Here is a 20,067-nt window from a genome sequence, read left to right as displayed (position 1 = left end):
AGGCCAGAGAAGAAGTAGGTAACTACAAATGCCAAACAACTCAACTCTCTAATTATGTATTTTGTAGAAAAGGATCACTGAAAGGGCAACTGTCAAGCATCTTGTTAAACCACTTCTACATTTCAAAATATACCATGTACATATCAAGTGCAGACAGCATCTTCCATGCATTCTATGCTTCCCTGCTGAAGTGCATTTCTATGCATGTCATAAAAATACATCAAGAATGAAAGGCTCACAACTCTAAGAGTAATTTAACAAAGCAGACCTAAAAGATAAGCTTTGTCAATCAGCATTATCAGTAAGCCAAACATCTAACATTAAATTATTTATTTATACAGTTTAATTTAACAAGTAATTGATACTATGGTACAGGCTGAATTCTGATGCCAATGTTTTTTTCTTAAGTCACGAAAGCCAAGAACTTTCTGTGAGATCATTTTCAATTAAATACATTTGGTAACAAATACAACCGAAGAAAGAATATTCAAATAAGAATTTACTTACTCCATTAGTAAACTATTAATGTAATCATTTCCATCCATATGGCCAAACTGGAAATCCCTGAAAGAGAAGTAGTTAAAAATAAAATGATGAAAAAGAAAACACAATAGTGGGCTTCAGCAAAAGTTCTTCATTGAATATTTTCCTATAACTGAAAATGAGAGAACACACTTAGAAATGTAATTCAAAAAGTGATGATCTAGAACACAGCATTATGAAACACAGTGAGTTAATGAAATGGTCCTATTATTATCAGTATAAAAATATAAAAGCATGCACTGTAGCATTTTTCACTTAGGGAAAAAAAGTGACTGCTGTCTTAGAAATATTAATGCGGAAGAAGTATTTAAAGATCAGAGTCCCACCTGTGAAAGTGGTCCCGATAATCCCTGGCAACTTCCTGAATAATAGACTTTAATCTGAAAGGAAAAAAATTGGCATGGATCTAGGATAAATTTCTTCTAAACACAAGCAATAAACATTGAGATTTCCCCAGTACACAGCCATTCGTACCTCATCAGCAACAAGGACTATCAAAAACCACCTTGTTCATCTTGCTTAGTTCCTAAAGGTTGAAAATAGCATACACAAGACTTGAACAGCATTTTTTTAGTCTGTATATGCAACCAGAAAGGGACAAGGGAAGGACTTGTTCCTCTCAGTCTCTTTGGCAAACTCCAACCCCAGCAAAAACATCCCTCATTTAAAGTTCCACAGACAACTAATATATAAAGCATCACTAGCTTGATTTTCAATGTGAGTGAACTTTAGTACAGTCATTTGTTTAAACTCACTGAGTTCATCTCAAAGTCATCTGAACTCAAGCACTTTTGTCTTTGTTTAAAAGGTGACACAACAGCTTTTAAAAGCTATGAGATCACCATTTGCTCCTGTGATCCCATTAAGGAATGGCAAAAAAGTGATACAGGAACTCCCACCATCTCAGTGAACTCACACATGCTTCAACCAAGCCATAAATTAGGTAAAGTTACCACACTAAGAACATTTACAAGTTAAACCCACTCATTTAACCTCTATTTCTCAATATTTAAGCAACTTCCAAACTTCCCTATGTCATACCAGCACATCTCTCCCGTAGTGTCACCAATACTCAATTCTGTACCTGGTATGTTCCACTGAAGAGTTTTTATCATCAATGACTGCAATAGCCACAAGTTTTCCTAAAATAAGGAATAAAATTCTTGAAACCATTTAAAAAGAAACACACATTCTCCAATGGGAAATATGTCAACCTAGAAGATCAGGTATGCTCCAGGGAGACAGGAATTAGTTTTTAAGTATAAATAAGCCAAAGAGCCTCTTCAAGCTGACCAAGCTGTGGTCTTAAAGCTACTGGAAATAAATTAAGATGAAGCTCAATGCCACACCACTAGCACTGCATGAAAAACCTATCTATAGAAAGAAGTTAAAAGGGAGAAAATGCAGATAAAAATAAATTTCCTACTCAAGCTGCATATTTACATATACCTAAATATGAGGCTATGGAGACCTGCATTATATAGCAGCAATTATAAACTGATTGTAAAAGATTAAATCGCTACTGTACGGGTTTAATAACAACTATTTTTCATACTGTTGTGAGCATTATGAAAAAAAAAATTGGAAAATTTACTGGCAGAGCCCAGAATTCATGACATCAAAACCCCAATTTAGTTCACAGACCTCTGTCAGAGGAGCTTAAAGGTCAACACCAGAATATACTGATCTCTTTAAGTTTTACTTAATTGGAAGTTTTTCTGATTAAAAGAAAAAAAAACTCCAAGCCCAAAGAATGCTATGGTCAATCAGATAAAAGTATTTTTAAAAAGCTGGCCAAAGTTTCTCCAGATCAAGCCATTGCAGTTAGGAAAGCAGAACCGTTAACAGGGCAGTCAGTCATCAACCAGATTAACCCAAGGCTCCAGAGAGCTGATTTTTCAGTTCTCTCCAGATGCCACAATTCACTCAAAACCCTCACCATCAAGACAATCAATTGCTCAGCTCCTATCTATCACAGAAAGCATTCCCCTCAAAAATAAGAAGTCACTCTTGTTCAGGTAAGACTGAAGGGTTTTAAGGGCAAGACTGATTCATTCCCATACTTCCTTGTGAAATAGCAGTAGTTTCTCCCCATTCCACTTCTTCCATACATCAATTCTCACTTTTTCCTAATTTCTTTCCACCCTAAGATGCTACCAAATAAATACACCAGTAGACAACCTTTTAGACTATAAAAGATCATGAAAATAAATTGCAGGTACTACAATTAATACATAAAGCTCTTTAAAGTAAATAAGTAAATGATGGCTTCTCCAGTGTATTAATAAAGTTTTGGGGTTTTTTTTTTTTTTTTTTTTTTTGTTTGAGGAATTGTTAGTCAAAAATGTAACAGGAAGCAATACACTATATTTAAACAACTCACAACAGCATTTCTGTAAATAACCATTCAAAATGCAGGTGTAATAATATTATGTTCAGAAACATGTAAGAACACAGATGCTTCATATTCTTTAAAACCTGAAAGAACTCAGTGTTGATTGAACGTAAGTATTTTGAAATGGAATATAGATGATAGATGTCCTGGCTTAGAAAAGTCAACACTTACAGTATTTCTATTGGTACCTCAGCGTGTGTATACACCTTAAGAGCAGTACATGTGCCTTTTCCAGAGGTCACTTGGCTGCTAAATTTTCATTTGGCCTGCAGAACTTTTGCTAAAGAAAAGCTGAAGTTTTTTGGGACAAGTCGAATTCAATACATGCTCCTCTCCCTTACTTGCCACATCTATTTCAAAGATATCTGGACAATCCATATTTGATAATTCTAAACCTAGTTTTAAAATTCCCAGCGTGTATTCCAAGAGGTAATATGCAACTTGTGAAAATGTAAGGTGCTCTTAAATTAAAAGTCCTACTAACTTTTACAATTAGCACAGGATTAGACACACTAACTTTTATGTTGAAAGGAATAGACTAGTGTCGACTGTGCGAAACCTCTTGTCACAAGTCAGTCCAACATCAACAAAATACTGCCACTATCAGCTCTAACCTGATACTGATTAATTTCTAAAGTTTAAAAACATGTTCTTAGTACTCTTTTGACTTTTCTTACTGTTTAGTGCATAGTGTCAAATGGTTTAGCAGCAGCAGCATCTCACCTGTATCTCCAAGTTCATACAGAGTGAAGCCATCTACATGAAGGTAACCTTGAAATCTTTCTCTGTTTATCCAGGATGACAAATCACCATCTTCATATTCTGACATTAAAAAAAAAAAAAAAAAAAGATTACATACATTTTTTAAGAGGTGGGCCATCAGATTTACTATTTCAGTACTACTGAGGAAACCTCTAATTTTTCTCCCTTTTTCCTTTTACTCTTGTTACATCAATTATCAAACTTAGGGGCATTTTAAGTTTTGAAACCTCTAAAGCTATTTTTAATTTTTGAACAAAAAAGCATATTATAGAAAAGCATGAAAAGTTGATTTGATGATTTAATTTTCCAAATCAAGGACAAACAATACTATATTAGAAGCTAACTGTGACCCAGTGCAGAAAGAAACAGGTGCAAACCCTGATTTTAAAGGGGTGTGTGTACATAACTTGTCAAGTTTCAAACAAAGTAGAGATACAAAAATACAGAAAGCAGTATTTGTGAGAGTCCTTAAATGAAACAGAAAGATCAAGAAAAAGCAGATGCATTAAACAGCATTGTGAATGTAAATGAAAAAATAATCATGTATGACTGACAATCTACTGAAGGCTAGTTTAAGATCCTCGATGTTTTAACCTTTTAAGAATTAAATTCCAATACATACCATCAATTAGACCTAAACCACAAGCAAAAAGTAAAACATATATACATACATGCTGCATTTCATGCAAACAAATGCACAATAAATAATGTGTCTTAAATCTATTGTATAGACTGAAGTATCAATAATTTCAGGTTAACAATCATCTGCTGTAAGGTAGTAGCAAGCACTTCCAAGCATAATGCATCCCCTGGATCTGCATCTTTTTCCCCTACTGCAGAGAAGGAAAAAACCCAAACCAAAACAAGACAAAGGGCAGAGCACTAAAGTGCGTTTTGCTGTAACTTTTTCCCTATAGCGAGCTCTTCATATTTCTGCCAGTCATAACAGTTGCACATAAAATCATTCAATCTCTTAAACTGTGTCTTCAGGATTTGTTTGACTTCCAATAATGTTTCTGGTACATTATGGAAAAGAAAAACTTTTACAAAGTAAATTAAAAGCCTGAATTATTACAGTTTTTGCATTTGTTTTAGAAGGTGTGGAAAAAGCAAGCAGACCACACAGCAAAAGAAGTGTTTCTCTGACAAGCTTTCCTTCTCTGGAATTGCTAAAAGAGATCAAAAAAATTAAATGAAAATCACAAGAGGCTGTAGAGTGAATTTTTATCTGAAGGCAACAAACTGAAGAGGAAGACGAGTACATCCATTCTACGAGGTTACACAGCATACCCTTGGCGACCAATCTGAAATAATTTGCTGAGGTTTTACTTATCCTAAGAAATCAAACTTGCAGAATAATCTTCTGAGTGATATGTTTCCAACTTAAAGTGAAAACTTGCATTTGAATCTAAATCAAAAGTAGATGAGCCTTACAAGCCCAGGCTATGCAATGTAACTAAGATTACGTGCTTCTAACATGCCTTATGGTACAGTCTGAGCACAATATAATACTTCTATTTGGATGTGCACACATTTTTACAGATATACACTTTTACAGCAGTGGCAGGTGTACTGGCCTTATGTACTGCACTGCAGAAATAGCAGTGCTATAAAACACTACTAGCTTCAGGCGGCCTTTCTACAGCTTACACACTGAACAAACCAGGTAAAGTAGTCTATCTATATGATGAATTTGTACAGTAAGGGAAGCAGTAACTTTTCTAAGTATGTTAATGCAGGCAAAACTGTAATATTGGGAGCTACATCTTACTAAAATATAAAGCAAACATCATCACTTCAACTTCAGTATTGCTTGCATTGCAAAATGCAAAATTCCTCGCAATGCGAAATTCCTTGCATTTTGTTATGGAAGAACTAGTAATTTTTTTTCTCTTTTCCTTCATGAAAGAGCTGCTATTTATCCTAAAACTGGGGAAATTCCAAGCATCCCTATATATGCTTCAAAAAAATCCCAACTCCTCCAGTTTCTCCATATACGCTTTAAATACCTTGTCTTAAGGCAATGTCCACTTTTACTTACCATCATAAACAAAGTAAGTTCCATCTTTGAAGACCATAACAGCAGGTAATTCAGGCAATGTCACATACTGAAAGAGTTAGGTTTTAATCAATCCATGGAAGATTAAAAGATTTTTAAACAAAAAAAAAACCAAAAACATCTGAAAACATGTAAATGTAGTTCATGGGAAAAATCTCTAAATATACCTAAATATTTTCTGTCAACGTGTACTAAGATAAATTTATCAGCTTCTGTATATTAAAAATATTGCAACATAAATATATTTTCGAGAGGTGGATCTCACAAAGCATAAAAGAAACGTGATTTTTATTGGTATCTGCAGTAGCATGAAGAACAGTTTATGGACTGGACATGGACTCTAGATAGGAAACTGTAACTTGAGGGTTTTATCAATCACGCTCTCAGGTCCTAATTTGTGCTGTTGTCAGCATACCTGTCATACTGCTGCTTCTATTAAATGGACACTGAATTTTGTGGAGTAAAATAGTACCACCAGTAACATGTACCACTAAATCTGGGCTATTTCCTGTGCTTCAGACTGATGGGAATATAAAGAAAAAAAAGCCTCAGCACACAGGGCTGCAAACAGACTAATTTAGACAAATAACAAAAGCCTCTATTACCATGTTAAACATGATATTTAAGATGGCCAGCAATATATAAAAACACAAGCCATAGGACCTTTCTTCTTAGAACACAAAATCATTTTACTCAGCTCATGATTTTAGTGAACTGCCATAGAAAAAACACTGCATCTACTTCTTACAGCTTGCTAGCATTCTAAGCTGAAATTTTAACAGCATTTGTGGTTAAGAAATAACTGCATCATAAGCTTACTTTTGATCATGTAATCTGAATTGTTTGATTTACTGATGTTTTGGAAAGGTAAAGGACAGCATCACTTCCAAATGACATGCCTTCTGTCATTCTGCATTAACTTTTTTGTAAAAGCAGTAATTTATAATACAATAGCTGATATGAACAATCAAGGAGGTAGTCCCAGATACATCGCTGAAGGACAAATCAATCTGTGTATAGCTTAAAGCTTGAGAAAGATGCCTAAAGCTTGGAATAATATGATATGTTTTCAACTAAGGTGATGAAACAAAGTCTAACAGTGAACACTATAATGCAAAGGCTCATTACATCTCACAATCACAAATTCCTGAAGAGTTTTGATTCTCTCCATAGAATGCTGACCACCATCACTACTTCAGCTTAAACAACACTGGTGGGAAATTACTTTCTGTGGGGAAAAAAAAAAACCTCACTGCTTACGTCAGTGTGATCACAGAACCTCAGAAAATTCCAGCCCTTTTTATTCTTTCCACTGCGTAACTGAACAGTACTTTTCTTGCTCAGCTGGAGATGAAGTGCAAATAGCAACATTTAAATTAAGGTAGCTTTTGATACAAGGCTTCTGGAGAACTAACAATACACTATTTGTAATGAGGCCAGTTCTATTTATGGTGTTGTAAAATGCAGATGCCTAAAAACAACCCAACAAAATAACAAACCAAATTATGCTAGTTCTCACCCTATTAATCACCAACCAACTTCAAAGTCACAGGTTAGTAGGCATAGCGCAGACTTAGGTCTCACTTGGAGATAAATGAAAAAGTCTTTTAATTTTGCTACAATAAGTAAGCAACAATGGTTAGACTCATTACAGTAACATCAATTTTTTCCACCCTTGTGGTGAACTGTAAGCAATTTCCTTATCACAGAAGCCTTTAAAAAAACCACAACAGAATTCTGCAGCCAGTGGACTAGACTGATTGATCCCTGGGGAAGATTAATGTGTTGATCAGCTGTACTATACAAGATGAAAATAACTTACCTCTTCACTTCTGATTACTAAGGTACCAGCAGTAATTCATGCTCCAAACCTCCTAATTAGCTTTAAATGACTTTGGTGAAAAGACTGTTGAGAGCAACAAGAGTTTTGCACTGGCTAAAAATCCAAGTATCTACTTTCTTCAGCAAGTTCTGCGGCCCACATTGAGTTCCGCTCATCCTCTGATTAATTTTATTAATATGACTGAACAAGTATTTTGGCCAAAACAAAGCAATGACAGACTGGAATTTGGGTTGTATTCTTTCTCTATATGGAGTCAAACATTACATGTTTCAGTGTAATTACTTAGATATCTACCAAAGCCAAACATACTGTAAGAAGCCACCTCTGTGCCATCAAAACAGCAGAATTACATACATGAGGAGAAAAATGCCATTTCTGGGGAAGCAGTAGGAATGGAAACAGCTTACCTCAGGCAGCACATCTTCTGAGGCAGAAAAAAAGTATGTATAAACTATTAGTTCTGAAGCAACCTCAATGTATTTTTCCTGAAAAAATACAAACAATGTTTTTTTAATTTCTGAACTTTTAGTATGTGTCAAACAAAAGCTTTGTCACATACCTTATCTTCAAAGAGCAATTTGAAAATATGTTTATGGCACAAGATTGTAAAAGCACTTTAATAAACGTAAAAAACCCCAAGTTTGTTACAAGCATGCACTACAGTCTTTTGAAAGATTTTTAAAATTACTCCTTAAATAGCCAAAAGAAATAAATTTATTTAATTGAGCTTCAAACCTTTAAAGGAGATTCACCACCAACATACACAAAAAGTACACGATGCCTCTTTTGCACGTGCTCAAACATATGCTGGCTAGGAAGTGGCCTGATGAGAGGTCTGGAAAGAGAAACAAGTCATAGAAAAATCTCAGTTTGTGCAACCTGCAAAACCCAAACAAATAAAAATTCACAAGAAAATGTCATACAGTTTTTTTTTTTCAAAAAATAAATTCCAAAATACAAATTAATGTAGTGTTTCAACTTATTCTATTTTATACTAAAAGAAAAAGAGAACAGTCCCAACCCCTAACAAATAATATGCCATGTTCATCAAAAAGCACACTTAAATATGAAATTCAGATCTTACTATAAAATGTTGCTACGATGTAAAGATGCATGCCTTTTACTGGTCACAGAATCACAGACTCGCCTACACTGGAAGGGACCTTAAAGATCATCTAGTCCAACCATGCCACCATGAGGAGGGACAGTTTTTACCAGACCAGGTTCCTCAGAGCCCCACCCAAACTGGCTTTGAACACTTCCAGAGATGGGGCATCCAAAACTTCTTCTGGGCAATTGGTTCCAGTGTCTTGCCACCCTCACAGTAGAGAATTTCTTCCTAATATTTTTTCTAAATCTATCCTCTTTCTGTTGACAACCATTTCCCCTTATCCTGTCAGTAAAGACCTTGATAAAAACTCTCTTTCTTAGGAGATTCCTTTATACAGTGGAAGGCCACATTAAGGTCTCCATCATTTGAGAGAGAAAATTCAGAATGTAAGCACAACACCCAGGAAATGTGGCCTTAGAAATAAATAATCTTAAATTAGCACCAGTCTCCCATGCAGCCACACACATAGTACATATAGTTTTTTACTTCAATATCTTGCTCTTTTTAAATAAGTCTTGGCCCATCTCAAAGTCCCACATAAGTTTGAAGCCAGCAGAACCAGTCTGAGAAGAGTATACTTACCCTGCCACTCTATTAGCAAATTCAATTATATCATCTTTGGTTCTAGGTCCTCTGTAGTTGTATGCCAAATCACCTTTCAAGCTAGAAAAATAGACATAAAAAAGAACAGAAAAGCAATCATCTAAACTACATTCATTTATATAAGATTTGTAAACCTTCATGTTTACAGTCACCCTTTAGCAAGTGATAAGCCAAAGAAGTGGTCAGTAACATATAAAACTCAATAATGCAATACAATGGATTTATGGAATAAAAGCTTATTCACACAGTATCTGATTTACTAACTTGTTGAAATACTTAAAATCCTTTTACAATTCTTTCTTCTAGTGCACAGTGGTAATTTACTTTGTAAGCATACAGATAATTTAGAACACTTGTTTATGACCATATTAAAAAGCTTCCCTAAAATGATGAAACACGCCACACACAAACCAAACCCAACACACTCAACATTTATACTACTCAGGGATTAGTCCTTGTAAAAGGAAAGCATATAAACTTCTTTAATGTTTTTTATAATTGAAATGTATCAAATAATCTGCAAAACCTTTCAAATTTATGTATTATGCTTCAGTGAAGTGTTGGTCAGCTTACAGTATTCTGCTGAGAAGGGATGTAGCATGCTTGCATTAGCAAAGTATTCAAGTAAGCTTTACTAACTTTGACAGGCTTTCTTTAAATCTATAGTGGTTTAGGAAATTCAGGGGAATTTTCAATACCTCTATATAGCATGAAAATTTTCATCCTTAAAGATTATCAAGCTGAACATCTCTGCTTCCTTTTTTTGAGAAAACTAACTTGACAAGATTTATTATCATTGTAAAGTATTTTGCTTAAACAATAACCTGCTAAAATCCCCAGTATGTCCACAGTAAAAAGTACTCAGAACCACTGAGTCTTTATTTAATGTGACATTGTACTGGACTGTACATTACACAGACTTGAGACTTCTAAATGGACAGGGTTATTTTTAATTTTTTGTCATGAAATCATTGATAGAAGGATCAACTTACAGCTTAATTGTTGGATAGCCTCGCACTCCAAATTCAGATGCAATACCTGAAAGAAATGAGTTCATGCCAAAGTGAACCAAGACCTTTTTTTCTCTCCTACCTTAATCTTTAAATATATTTTACTATTCAAGCCACATGAACAAATGAAAAAAAACCACCACCTTAGCTCAATATGGATTACTTTACTTGCTTACAAGGAAAATCTTGCTGTTATTAAGCTACATCATTAAATTTTGGACTTCTTTCAGAGGTGGTGCAGGGTGCCAGGACAGCCTCCCAGTTCATGTGCCACAACTCTAATGTCATGAGAATCCTCTGGACAGACATGCTTTGTCTGCTTTCACCAAAAGTAGCATGCATTGAATATGCACATACAATTGACAGAAAATATAAGAGGCAGAAATTAAGCACTGAGGATGAAGAACTGTAAATACTAATGCTTGAAAGAAACAGCAGACAATTAACTCCTCAAGTGCTAGAGTAGTGGCTAACGAGAAGTGCAGTATCATACTGCAGTTATTACAAAAAAGGTTTTAAATCATATTCCACACAAGTAAATGTCTACTATCATGAACCTTACCAGAAGCAGGCGCTTTCAAAGCAGACACTTACCTGCTGCTTACTGAACTGATTAAAAGTAAGACAACCGCACAACTTTTGCCCTCCCCTCAGATCTTTTTAAAAACTTCTATCTTGCTTCCACCAGTTGAAGGAGTATAATTTGCAACCACCCTTCTACTTGTGAACATAGCAACAGTCACCTTAAACTATACTTTCCAGCAAATTCAGTTTTTTTCCAAAAATTTAACTACACAGTTGCAAAAACGGATTAAATCTAAAATACTTATAGTGTGGCAATACTTGTACAATTCCCTGTTGAGTAACAATCTCTGCACTCAGAAAGAACCTAGAGTCAATGCTTGTTACAAAACCATTCTGAAGCTACCAACAACATGCCACAGCAAGCAGATGTTGGATGTCTTGTGTGCAAAGAGTTTAGAAATTGACCCTAAAGTTGTTCACCTGCATCAGGTGCAAGTACCTTACTGCTCAGCACTACAAATAAAACTATCAGCTCACCTACAGGCATCTAATCAAAGACAAAATTTCAAAGAAATGCACATATGGGAATCAATTTGATTCTGATCTTTTTCTCTTACAGCTTGACTACACAGAACTACAATGCATTAAAATGTGTATTAGAACATTCAATCACAAGATCTGTCAACAGTTTATTTCTCCTTGTACAGCTCTTGTGCATGCTTAGGAGTGACAATTTTTAATACTTTTCTACACATTCCAGCCATGGGGATTACAAAAATTCTCTCATCTTCATGAATATTACTTACTTACATCATCACCTCTACTTCTTGATATGAAGAATACAGTACAGGCAAACAGCAATTGTGCCAGCCTTAGATGTTATGTATTTCTACTCTGCTCACACACAGTGGACTCCTGAGGCTAAAAGCCTTGAAAATTAAACTGATCCCACAGCAGGTGACTGCCCTGTTGATGCAAGAGCTGTATCCTCATTCCACAGAGCTACCACAGGTAACATTTACTGGATGATTTATATGTTCACCTGTGATATCAGTTCTGTAACAAGAAGCTTCCCAAAGTTAGCTCTTTCACACTACTTCATATTCCTATTATAAACAAAAACCATGCAGAGTAAACCACTCATGTTCCTTCCTAGTGACACGTACACATTTACAGCTGCATCTCCTTGTGATATTTTCAAGACTGAACAACTTTAATTTCAGAGAATCTTTAGATTGCAATGGTATTAAACAGAGTTGACTCGAGTTTTCATATTCAGATGTAAAATTTCCCCTTTCAAAAAGAGAGTATAAAACTATTTTAAAAGATTGAACGGACACTAGGAAACCGGTAGCAATTCTGAGAAGAAAATATTTTCCAGGGCACAAAGGAACCCTTGCAGCTTTTAGTGATTTTTATATAAGTAAAAATTAATTATATAACAAAACCGTAACACCAAATCTGTTCTAGGTATAAAGCACAAGATTTCAGGATGGCAAATACAAGTATTTCAGGGTAAGACTTTATACAATTTATATGATTTAGAATTTTATATACATGACTGGAAAGTTAGAGAACCATGAAATGTATTCCCAGTTTTGAAGCTACCTGGTTGCATGAACTTGAAACTTCTAATTCTCCACACTTACTTTTCTACAGAAAATAAGTATCTTTAGTATGAAACATGAACACATATTTCTTTGGTTTTATAGAAAAAGTTATATACAATAAATTGGTCTTTGAGACAAAATCATTTTGATCTTAAGAGACCAAACTCTCCTATATCTAAGCATAGGAAAAACTGGAATACCACTGAGAAAAGTATTCTGCATAACATTTTAGGCAAATACAACAATAACCAGAATAATCAGATTTAATGGATATTGACTAAAAACACTACATGTATTTACAAAATTTTATTACATGTAGATCTCACTTGGGCCCCACTCCTCCCTACACCTCCTCTTTTTAATAGCCTCCTGGTTCAACACAGATTTAAGTGAATTGACAGTAAAGAAGCACACAAACACAAAGGAAGTACTGTTGAGCATTCAACAATCCTCTCACGTCTACCCAAACCACTTCTCTGAGTAAGAAGGTTTGGGGTTTTCTCTGAAAAGTTCGATACATATGAAAGGCATCAGCAAACAAAAAAGCACTAAAAGCACTGAATTTGGGTTTTTGAGAAGACATTTACAGAGAAACACGGGAAGAAATTGGCTGAGCAGTGATCACTGATGCAATGAATTCAGTTATTTCAGCAGGCTTTGTGTAAGTTTCAGGCCCAATTACCTGAAATGAGTAAGAGTAAGAACATGGGCACTCCTCCAGCAGTAATAGAAGGAACCTAAAACTGGATGCTCTCCAGAGACACACCACATAAAAATGCTTATATAACAGTTTTCTAAGAGGCATATCAAAAGCAGATCTTTGAGAAGCTTTTACCTTCCACTTGTCAGGAAGAATTCCCTACTCAAGCAGAAACAAATGTGATAAAAAGCACATACTACAGAAAGTTGTCACTTTTAGAAAGAACAATAATCAGGAAATTTTTTTTTACAATTACTGTTTGCATATTTGTGCTATGACACAGAAGAACAACTACAAGAAAAAAAGTTTCAAAACAGAGGCTGTGATGAAATTACCCCTAAACAAACCATACTTACTAGAAAAGGAAGTTGCATCCATCTTCCCAACTTTTACTGGAGAACCCATATTTCTCATTTCTATGCCCACTTCATTCCACACAGGCTCCAGTTTCTTACAGTGGCCACACCAAGGTGCATAAAACTGAGAAGTAAATACATTTCACAAAAAAAAAAAAAAAAAAAGAAAAAAAATTAGCAGAAATTGATTCTACAACAAACCATCAAATTATTAGCAAGATTTATTTTCAAGTCATGGTACTCCTTATGTCTTAATAAAATTGCAAGTTAGTTACAAGGTTAGCATGACAAGCAGCATTTATGATTTAGTCCTACTTTTAATATGAAAGCACAAGTTTGAAAAGAATACATTAAATTGCTGCACTATCATATGATTTCTTATTTAGGAGAAGACTGCATGGTAACATTTTTTTTTTGAAAGTAAAAAGATCATATAAACAATCTATCCAGAAATATGAATTTGTCAACAGGCAGAAGATATCAATGTTTTGGTACAACAAGGTAAGGTCACAATTTAAAAAGAGTTGGATTTTGTTCTTCTATACACTGCTGATAACTCCGAAGTAGCACATATAGTTTTTCCCACGTAAAAATCAGTTATCTGAGTAATACCACTTTAAGAATTACAGTACATGTTTGGGTGAGAAAAGGAATGTTACCTCATTCACAAGCAAACTCAATCTTTTTAAAAACTCTTTGTCCCTGAAATAAGGGACACTGTATCTTTCAAAATAATTTAGGAAAGTAACAGGGGTCTCATATATTTGGTCTTTAAGTGCTAACAGAAGTCTAGAACACAAATCAGCTGATATAATTAAAGAAATGAACTGTAAAAATTCTCAACAGATGTTATCACCTCCTGATGTGCTAGGTAATCTGCTTTCCTTTTTAAAGGACTGCAAAACATAGACTGAAGCCTATTCAGCAGCCTATTCAAGTCTATTCCTAGCTCACCCTGAACAGCAGACAGATTGCTTATCTCTTCTGTCAGAATTACTGTCAGGAAGTTTTTCTGCATCATGTACAAACAATTTTCCAAGCAATGAAGCAGCCTGACTACAGGGTGTAGCACTGTGCATTTTGTCTTTTGATTTCCACCAGCGGATCTTCCCGGTTTTCTTATATACTCACATCTACAAGCCAAATATCATCCTTACGGTTTTCTTTAAACCTGGAAAGGGGAAAAAAATGAAAGCAATAAGTTATGTATCTGAAAATAAAATAGTGAAATGCACGTGTGAAAATAAAATGTCTACAATAAGGTTAATATAAAACTATAGATACAAGATTTCTGGCTTGTTTCTTTCTTTGAGGGTGGAGAAACAGAGGAGATGCTTATTTTTTAGCATAATATTGCCCCTGTACATGACAGCTACACAAACAGCTGTGCCATTTAGGTTTCTCTAACTATTTCCTATGACAAAAACAAAACCCCAACAAAACAGAAAAAAAGCAAGAAATAATAATACACACCAAAACACACAGTAGGTATTTGACTAGCATGTGGAATCTGGGGAGAAGAAGTATTTTTCAGTTGTCTTAGTTATATTAAATAAATTTGTTGTTATATTTTTATATACCAACTAATACAGACTCTTTGAGCATTGGTTTAAATTGTTAATCTTAGCTTTACTATATGTAAACTAACTAAATTATCTTTAATATTAACATGCAAAGCAATTTTAGTTCAACCTCCTTTAACATTCTACTATAGGTATGTCAGTTTATAGTTCTATTAAAGTTGCATACAACCAAGAAGCCAACTTAATGGAATAAAAATGATCACGTTATTGATAAAACCCAGAGATAAACGGGTACTACTGAATTTTCTTAGTGCTAGACAAATGGCCTTTAAATTAACTGACTGGTTTTATTAACTGGAAATCTGTCACTGAATTCTAAAATCTCTAATACAAAACTAAGCTTGATAAATCAAAGTGCTTTGGTATCTCCCAAAATGCTGCTTACACATTTCACTGTTGTCACTACAAGATCATATAAATTACTGCATTAGTAAACTAGCTCTGTGTGGAGAATTAAATTAGCTAGAACTTTAACCTAAGGTTTATTTTTGTACAAGACCGACTTTGTAAGTGACTAGGACTGGGACTAAAGTCACACACAATAGCATACATGATACAACATGTCTACTGCACCACTCTTCTTGCAAAATGAGATATTTACATATAATTATGCAGTAAGTGTGGATCTACACTCTAAGATCCAATTAATACAAGTTATAGCCTATCTTGTCAGTTTCCAATATGCAGCATGCCTATAAATGGCCCATGAGCAGTAGGCAGAATTTATTACATTTCATTTAAAGATTAATCTGTAATAGTCCATAATGATCTTGAAGAAATACTAATGCTGATATTGGCTTACTGTTTGACAGAAATACTTCAGAGATCATGAATACAATCTAATTACAGTGTTGAGTGTTTGAAGCTCAGAATTGCAACATTTCACAGGTAAATTCAGCCTATTTTATTGATGGCATACCAAGGCTGCAACGCCTGTACAGCAGCAGGAAAGGTATTTGCAGAGACTATGCTATGGAACTGCTAAAGGAAAGCAGCATTTTTATGTCACAAAATTGCTTAGTTGACAACCACACTAAAAATTTACTTCACCACCCTAAGCACTATAGAGCTAATGAAAGAACCAGCCAGAGGCCAGCATATCCTGAGAACTCTAACAGAGCCACAGCTAACTTCCAATTACAATGCCAAATAATTGGCTATGATGCAAGAGGCAGAAAGCAGTTACTGAATCATGAGATCATAGGCTGTGCTTCAATTTAGCGTATCACTTTTTCTTTGTATAAGAAGAATTTACAATTAAATGTTCTTCCTCTGCCACAGTACAACTGTTACGGCAAATTGTAAAGAGCATCAAAGTACTGAGAAAAGTAGACTGCAACCTTGCCAGCACACAGAAAGAAAGAGAGAAAGAATGAAACCTTTGGAGACTGAGCTTCCAACAGAACTTAATACTTTTGACTGAAGATTGTATAAAAAATACTGTAGTTTTTATAGTAATAAAATGTACCTCCTATCTACAAGCACCTATTTCATCAACTTCCACAGACACTAAAATGTGAAGTGTAACAAAACCCTGACTATCAAAACTCGCTCTAGTTTTGCTAACGTCAATGATAAAATTACTAGACAATATTAAGGAAGTTCACTTTCACACTGCTGAAGAAAAACAGAAAACTCTCTACAAATGAGCAGTCAAGCATTTTCTGAAGATGATGTTTCTTGGCCCTATAAATATGTTTTCCAGGCACAAAATTTCAGTGCCACTTCTTAACTGCTCTGTGCATGCCTCTGTCAGCTGACAGAAACACAATCACACTGATGGGGAGATGGCATAAGTGTTGCACATCCTTGTATCAAAATTATTTGTCTCAAACCCATACATCTTCCCAGCTACATGATCAAATGTTCTCTCAGCCCCCACTTAAACCAAGCACCACACTTAGTCATGAGCAGTTAAAAGAAACCAGCATGAAGCAAAACTGAACACCAAGGTCAGAATTCCAAGGGCCTTAAAACAACCCAGTCCCTTCCTTGCTTCCCCCTTGCATCATTTCTGATACTTCTGATCCTGGTTTGAGCCACCCCACCGAAAGAAAAACTTTTGAAGTCAGGTTACTTATCTGCTTCATTATCACACTAGAACAAGTCCACACCCATCACAGTATGAGTACTGACCTGAGGCAGCAGATCTGCTATCAGAGCAGCACAAGCCAAGAGGAACCACAGCTCATTTTATGACCCCTCCTGCAGCCCAGCTGGGCACTTCTGTCAGCTCTGCTCTGCTACTTGTTTTCCTACATCCTGTAAGCTTAGGAAAAGGACCTGTATCTTGTACCAGTCCACATTGTTTACAGCTACTCAAATTCCAAGAGAACACAAAGCTTTTGGCAACAGCAGAACCTCCATAATGTTTCGGCATCTATAAAATGGAAAACTTGAAACTTCAGCAGTCACTGCTCCCTGGTTTGGAGCAAAATTAAACTAAACTGTTTAAAATAAATTTTAATTTCAATTAAATTTAAATTGTTTTCTTACCTCCCTCACCACTTGTCAACTAGCTTTAAAAAATTCCCCACAAAACCTGCCTGAACAATTCTTCTATTCTTATTCTCAGTTGCAAATACATGCATCTATATAGTTCTGTAATTGAAAAATTCAAGTGTTTTTAAATAAGATTTCCTTTTATCAGTTACTTTAAAAAGTTATGTGAAACAGAATCATGATTCTTCATTCCAAAACAGCAAATATATCAAATATATTTAAATACACATGTGTGGAAACATGATACAGGAATATGATGTAGGAGCACAGATAGGCTGTGAATGCATCTTCAGTTTGTGAATATATGAGCATGCTTTAAAAACAAGCTTTGAAAATCAAGTCCAAACAGTTCCCATGGTTCAGTTGTTTTCTCACACCACCAGAGACACTGCTTTGTCTCTCCTGAGAACTCCTTCCATATGTTCCCATCCCCTCACCCATTAAAACACTATGCCTCATCTGATCTTACGATTCACGAGCAATATTGTAAAAATGTGAGTGGCTTCCTGACAGTTTAGCTCTTTGATGCATTTTATTGTGGATTGAATCCTTATGAAAACATCACCTTTAACTGGCTGAATTTATCCCAAAGCAGTTATCTAATGCCAACTTCTCCTCCTCTACAGTCACACCTTCTCTTTCAACTCCAATAATCATGCTGCTTTGTAGCACTTGATCTCAACCTGCCAATCTGACCAAAAAAAAAACCCCAAAAACACTTGGGTAATTTTCATGGAAACAGCAACTATGTAGCTACTACACTGCTACAGTAAACCAGTACACCAACAGCGACACTAGACAACCCAGCTCATGGCAGGAGTAGCCACTTCAACTCCGGCACAGTCTTGGGACTCATTCTGTCATAAGGCACATTTTTACACAAATATTACTGGCACTTCAAGCAGCCATGAACTAGTCCTGCAGCCTCTTTCTCTCTTCCGTTTCTGGCCATGCATGAATGCACTTAGACTCATTCTCCCAACCCGTCATGGCAGCCACACTGCAAACTCTAATGAAGAACTTGGTTAAATGCAATCAGCTTTTACTTAGGGCAAGCACCTACACACCAATGTATTTACCCTACCAAAAAGGAAGGACGAGCAAGGAAGCCTAAGAACATTTCTGGCAACACCACCACAGTAACAGCTTTAAAGAAGCTGAAAAATTAAAATGTTCCTCAGCTTCATTAATTGAACCTCCTCAGCTTCATGAACTGAACCTCCTCAATAGGTGAGACTGAGGACAGACCTCATGGGAGTCTACAGCTTCCTCAAGAGAGGAAGCAGAGTTGCAGTAACTAATCTCTCTGGTGGCCAGTGGCATGGCCCAAGGGAAGAGCATGAAGCTGCGCTGGTGAGGTTTAGGTTGGGGGTTGGGTATCAGGGAAATGTTTTACACGCAGATGGTGCTTAGGCTCTGGTACAGGCTCTCCAGGGAAATGGTCACAGCACCAAGCCCGACAGAGCTCAACAAGGGTTTGGACAACACTCTCAGGCAATGGTGTGACTTTCTAGGAGTCCTACGCAGGAACAGGAATTGTACTCCAGTGATTCTTTTGGGTCCCTTCCAACAGAGAATATTCTACGATATTTCAGGCCACAACCTTTCTGTTCTTCCTGCTACAAAAACCACAATCTTTTCCAGTGTAGCTTTCTCGACAAGCACACTACGCACGAAGTCGGGGGTCATGTTCCCCACAAGAACACAAACCATATCTTGGCAATTAGGCAAGACACCCCAATACTTACGACTCATCTAGATCCTCCACAAAACCCGCACCTGACGCCACCACATGTGCAACCACTGCGAGGGAAAGGAAAAGCGTTCCGTGAGTGATGCCCGAAGCAACCCGGGGCGCTCACCCACGCCAGCTGACAGCCTCCCTTCCCTCCTGGCCCCTCGCGCCCCCAGCGCTTCCCTACATTCCTGCCTGCCCCAGAGCTGCCCGCCTCCCAATCCCACCGCTTTCCCCCTGTGTCCCGCAGCCCAGCCTGGCGGAGCCGGCACCGCCCGCCCGTCACCTGCCGCCCAGAGGAGGCAGCGCGGCCGCCCGCCCGGCGCCGCTGCCATGTTGACAGAGCCGCGGCAGGGCCGGAAGGGGAAGCGCGGAGCTCTGGGCACGGCGCAGGCGCGGAGCCGCGGGCGGCGGGGCGGGCTCCGGGCGCAGCGGCCGCCGTGGCGGCGGCAGGTGCGGGGTGCTCGGCCTGCTGAAGGGCGCCCAGGGAGGCGAGAGAGAGGCGAGCGTGGCACCGCGGCACGGTGACGGAACGCGGGGTGTATAGATCCCGTCAGCTCCCCAGCGAGGAGACTCTTGTTCAATGCTCTGCTTCTTTGGAAGAGCAAGCCTCGCCCTCCCTCCAGCAGGAACTCGTCTGTCATGTTGCCGGCTCTGCCCTGGGTAGAGCTCACCCCTTGCCTTGCTGCTGTGTCAGCAGCCTTCCTTCAGCGCGGGCGTGAAACTTGCT

General features: G+C 36.9%; 1 protein-coding gene across 2 annotated transcripts in view; it reads right to left on the bottom strand.

Annotated features, from left to right (window-relative positions):
- The window catches only part of TMX3 (thioredoxin related transmembrane protein 3), a 29,362-nt gene extending 9,634 nt beyond the window's left edge, over positions 1-19,728 (bottom strand). The window contains exons 1-13 of one of the 2 annotated variants that reach the window (XM_050971393.1): positions 19,624-19,728; positions 19,351-19,405; positions 14,649-14,688; positions 13,518-13,641; positions 10,309-10,354; positions 9,296-9,376; positions 8,338-8,437; positions 8,010-8,087; positions 5,742-5,808; positions 3,662-3,760; positions 1,628-1,685; positions 870-923; positions 508-564 (exon numbers count right to left, since the gene is read on the bottom strand). In XM_050971393.1, the coding sequence (XP_050827350.1) occupies positions 508-564; positions 870-923; positions 1,628-1,685; positions 3,662-3,760; positions 5,742-5,808; positions 8,010-8,087; positions 8,338-8,437; positions 9,296-9,376; positions 10,309-10,354; positions 13,518-13,641; positions 14,649-14,688; positions 19,351-19,405; positions 19,624-19,672 (908 nt within the window). In that variant the 5' untranslated portion in view covers positions 19,673-19,728. Of the gene's footprint in view, positions 1-507; positions 565-869; positions 924-1,627; positions 1,686-3,661; positions 3,761-5,741; positions 5,809-8,009; positions 8,088-8,337; positions 8,438-9,295; positions 9,377-10,308; positions 10,355-13,517; positions 13,642-14,471; positions 14,618-14,648; positions 14,689-19,350; positions 19,406-19,623 lie in introns of those variants that run through there. The other variant, XM_050971392.1, reaches the window with a different exon arrangement.
- Positions 19,729-20,067: the final 339 nt, after the last annotated feature.

This window comes from Serinus canaria, chromosome 2 (genome assembly GCF_022539315.1).
Source record: "Serinus canaria isolate serCan28SL12 chromosome 2, serCan2020, whole genome shotgun sequence".
Lineage (NCBI taxonomy): Eukaryota > Metazoa > Chordata > Aves > Passeriformes > Fringillidae > Serinus > Serinus canaria.
This window is presented reverse-complemented; position numbering and strand designations above follow the sequence as displayed.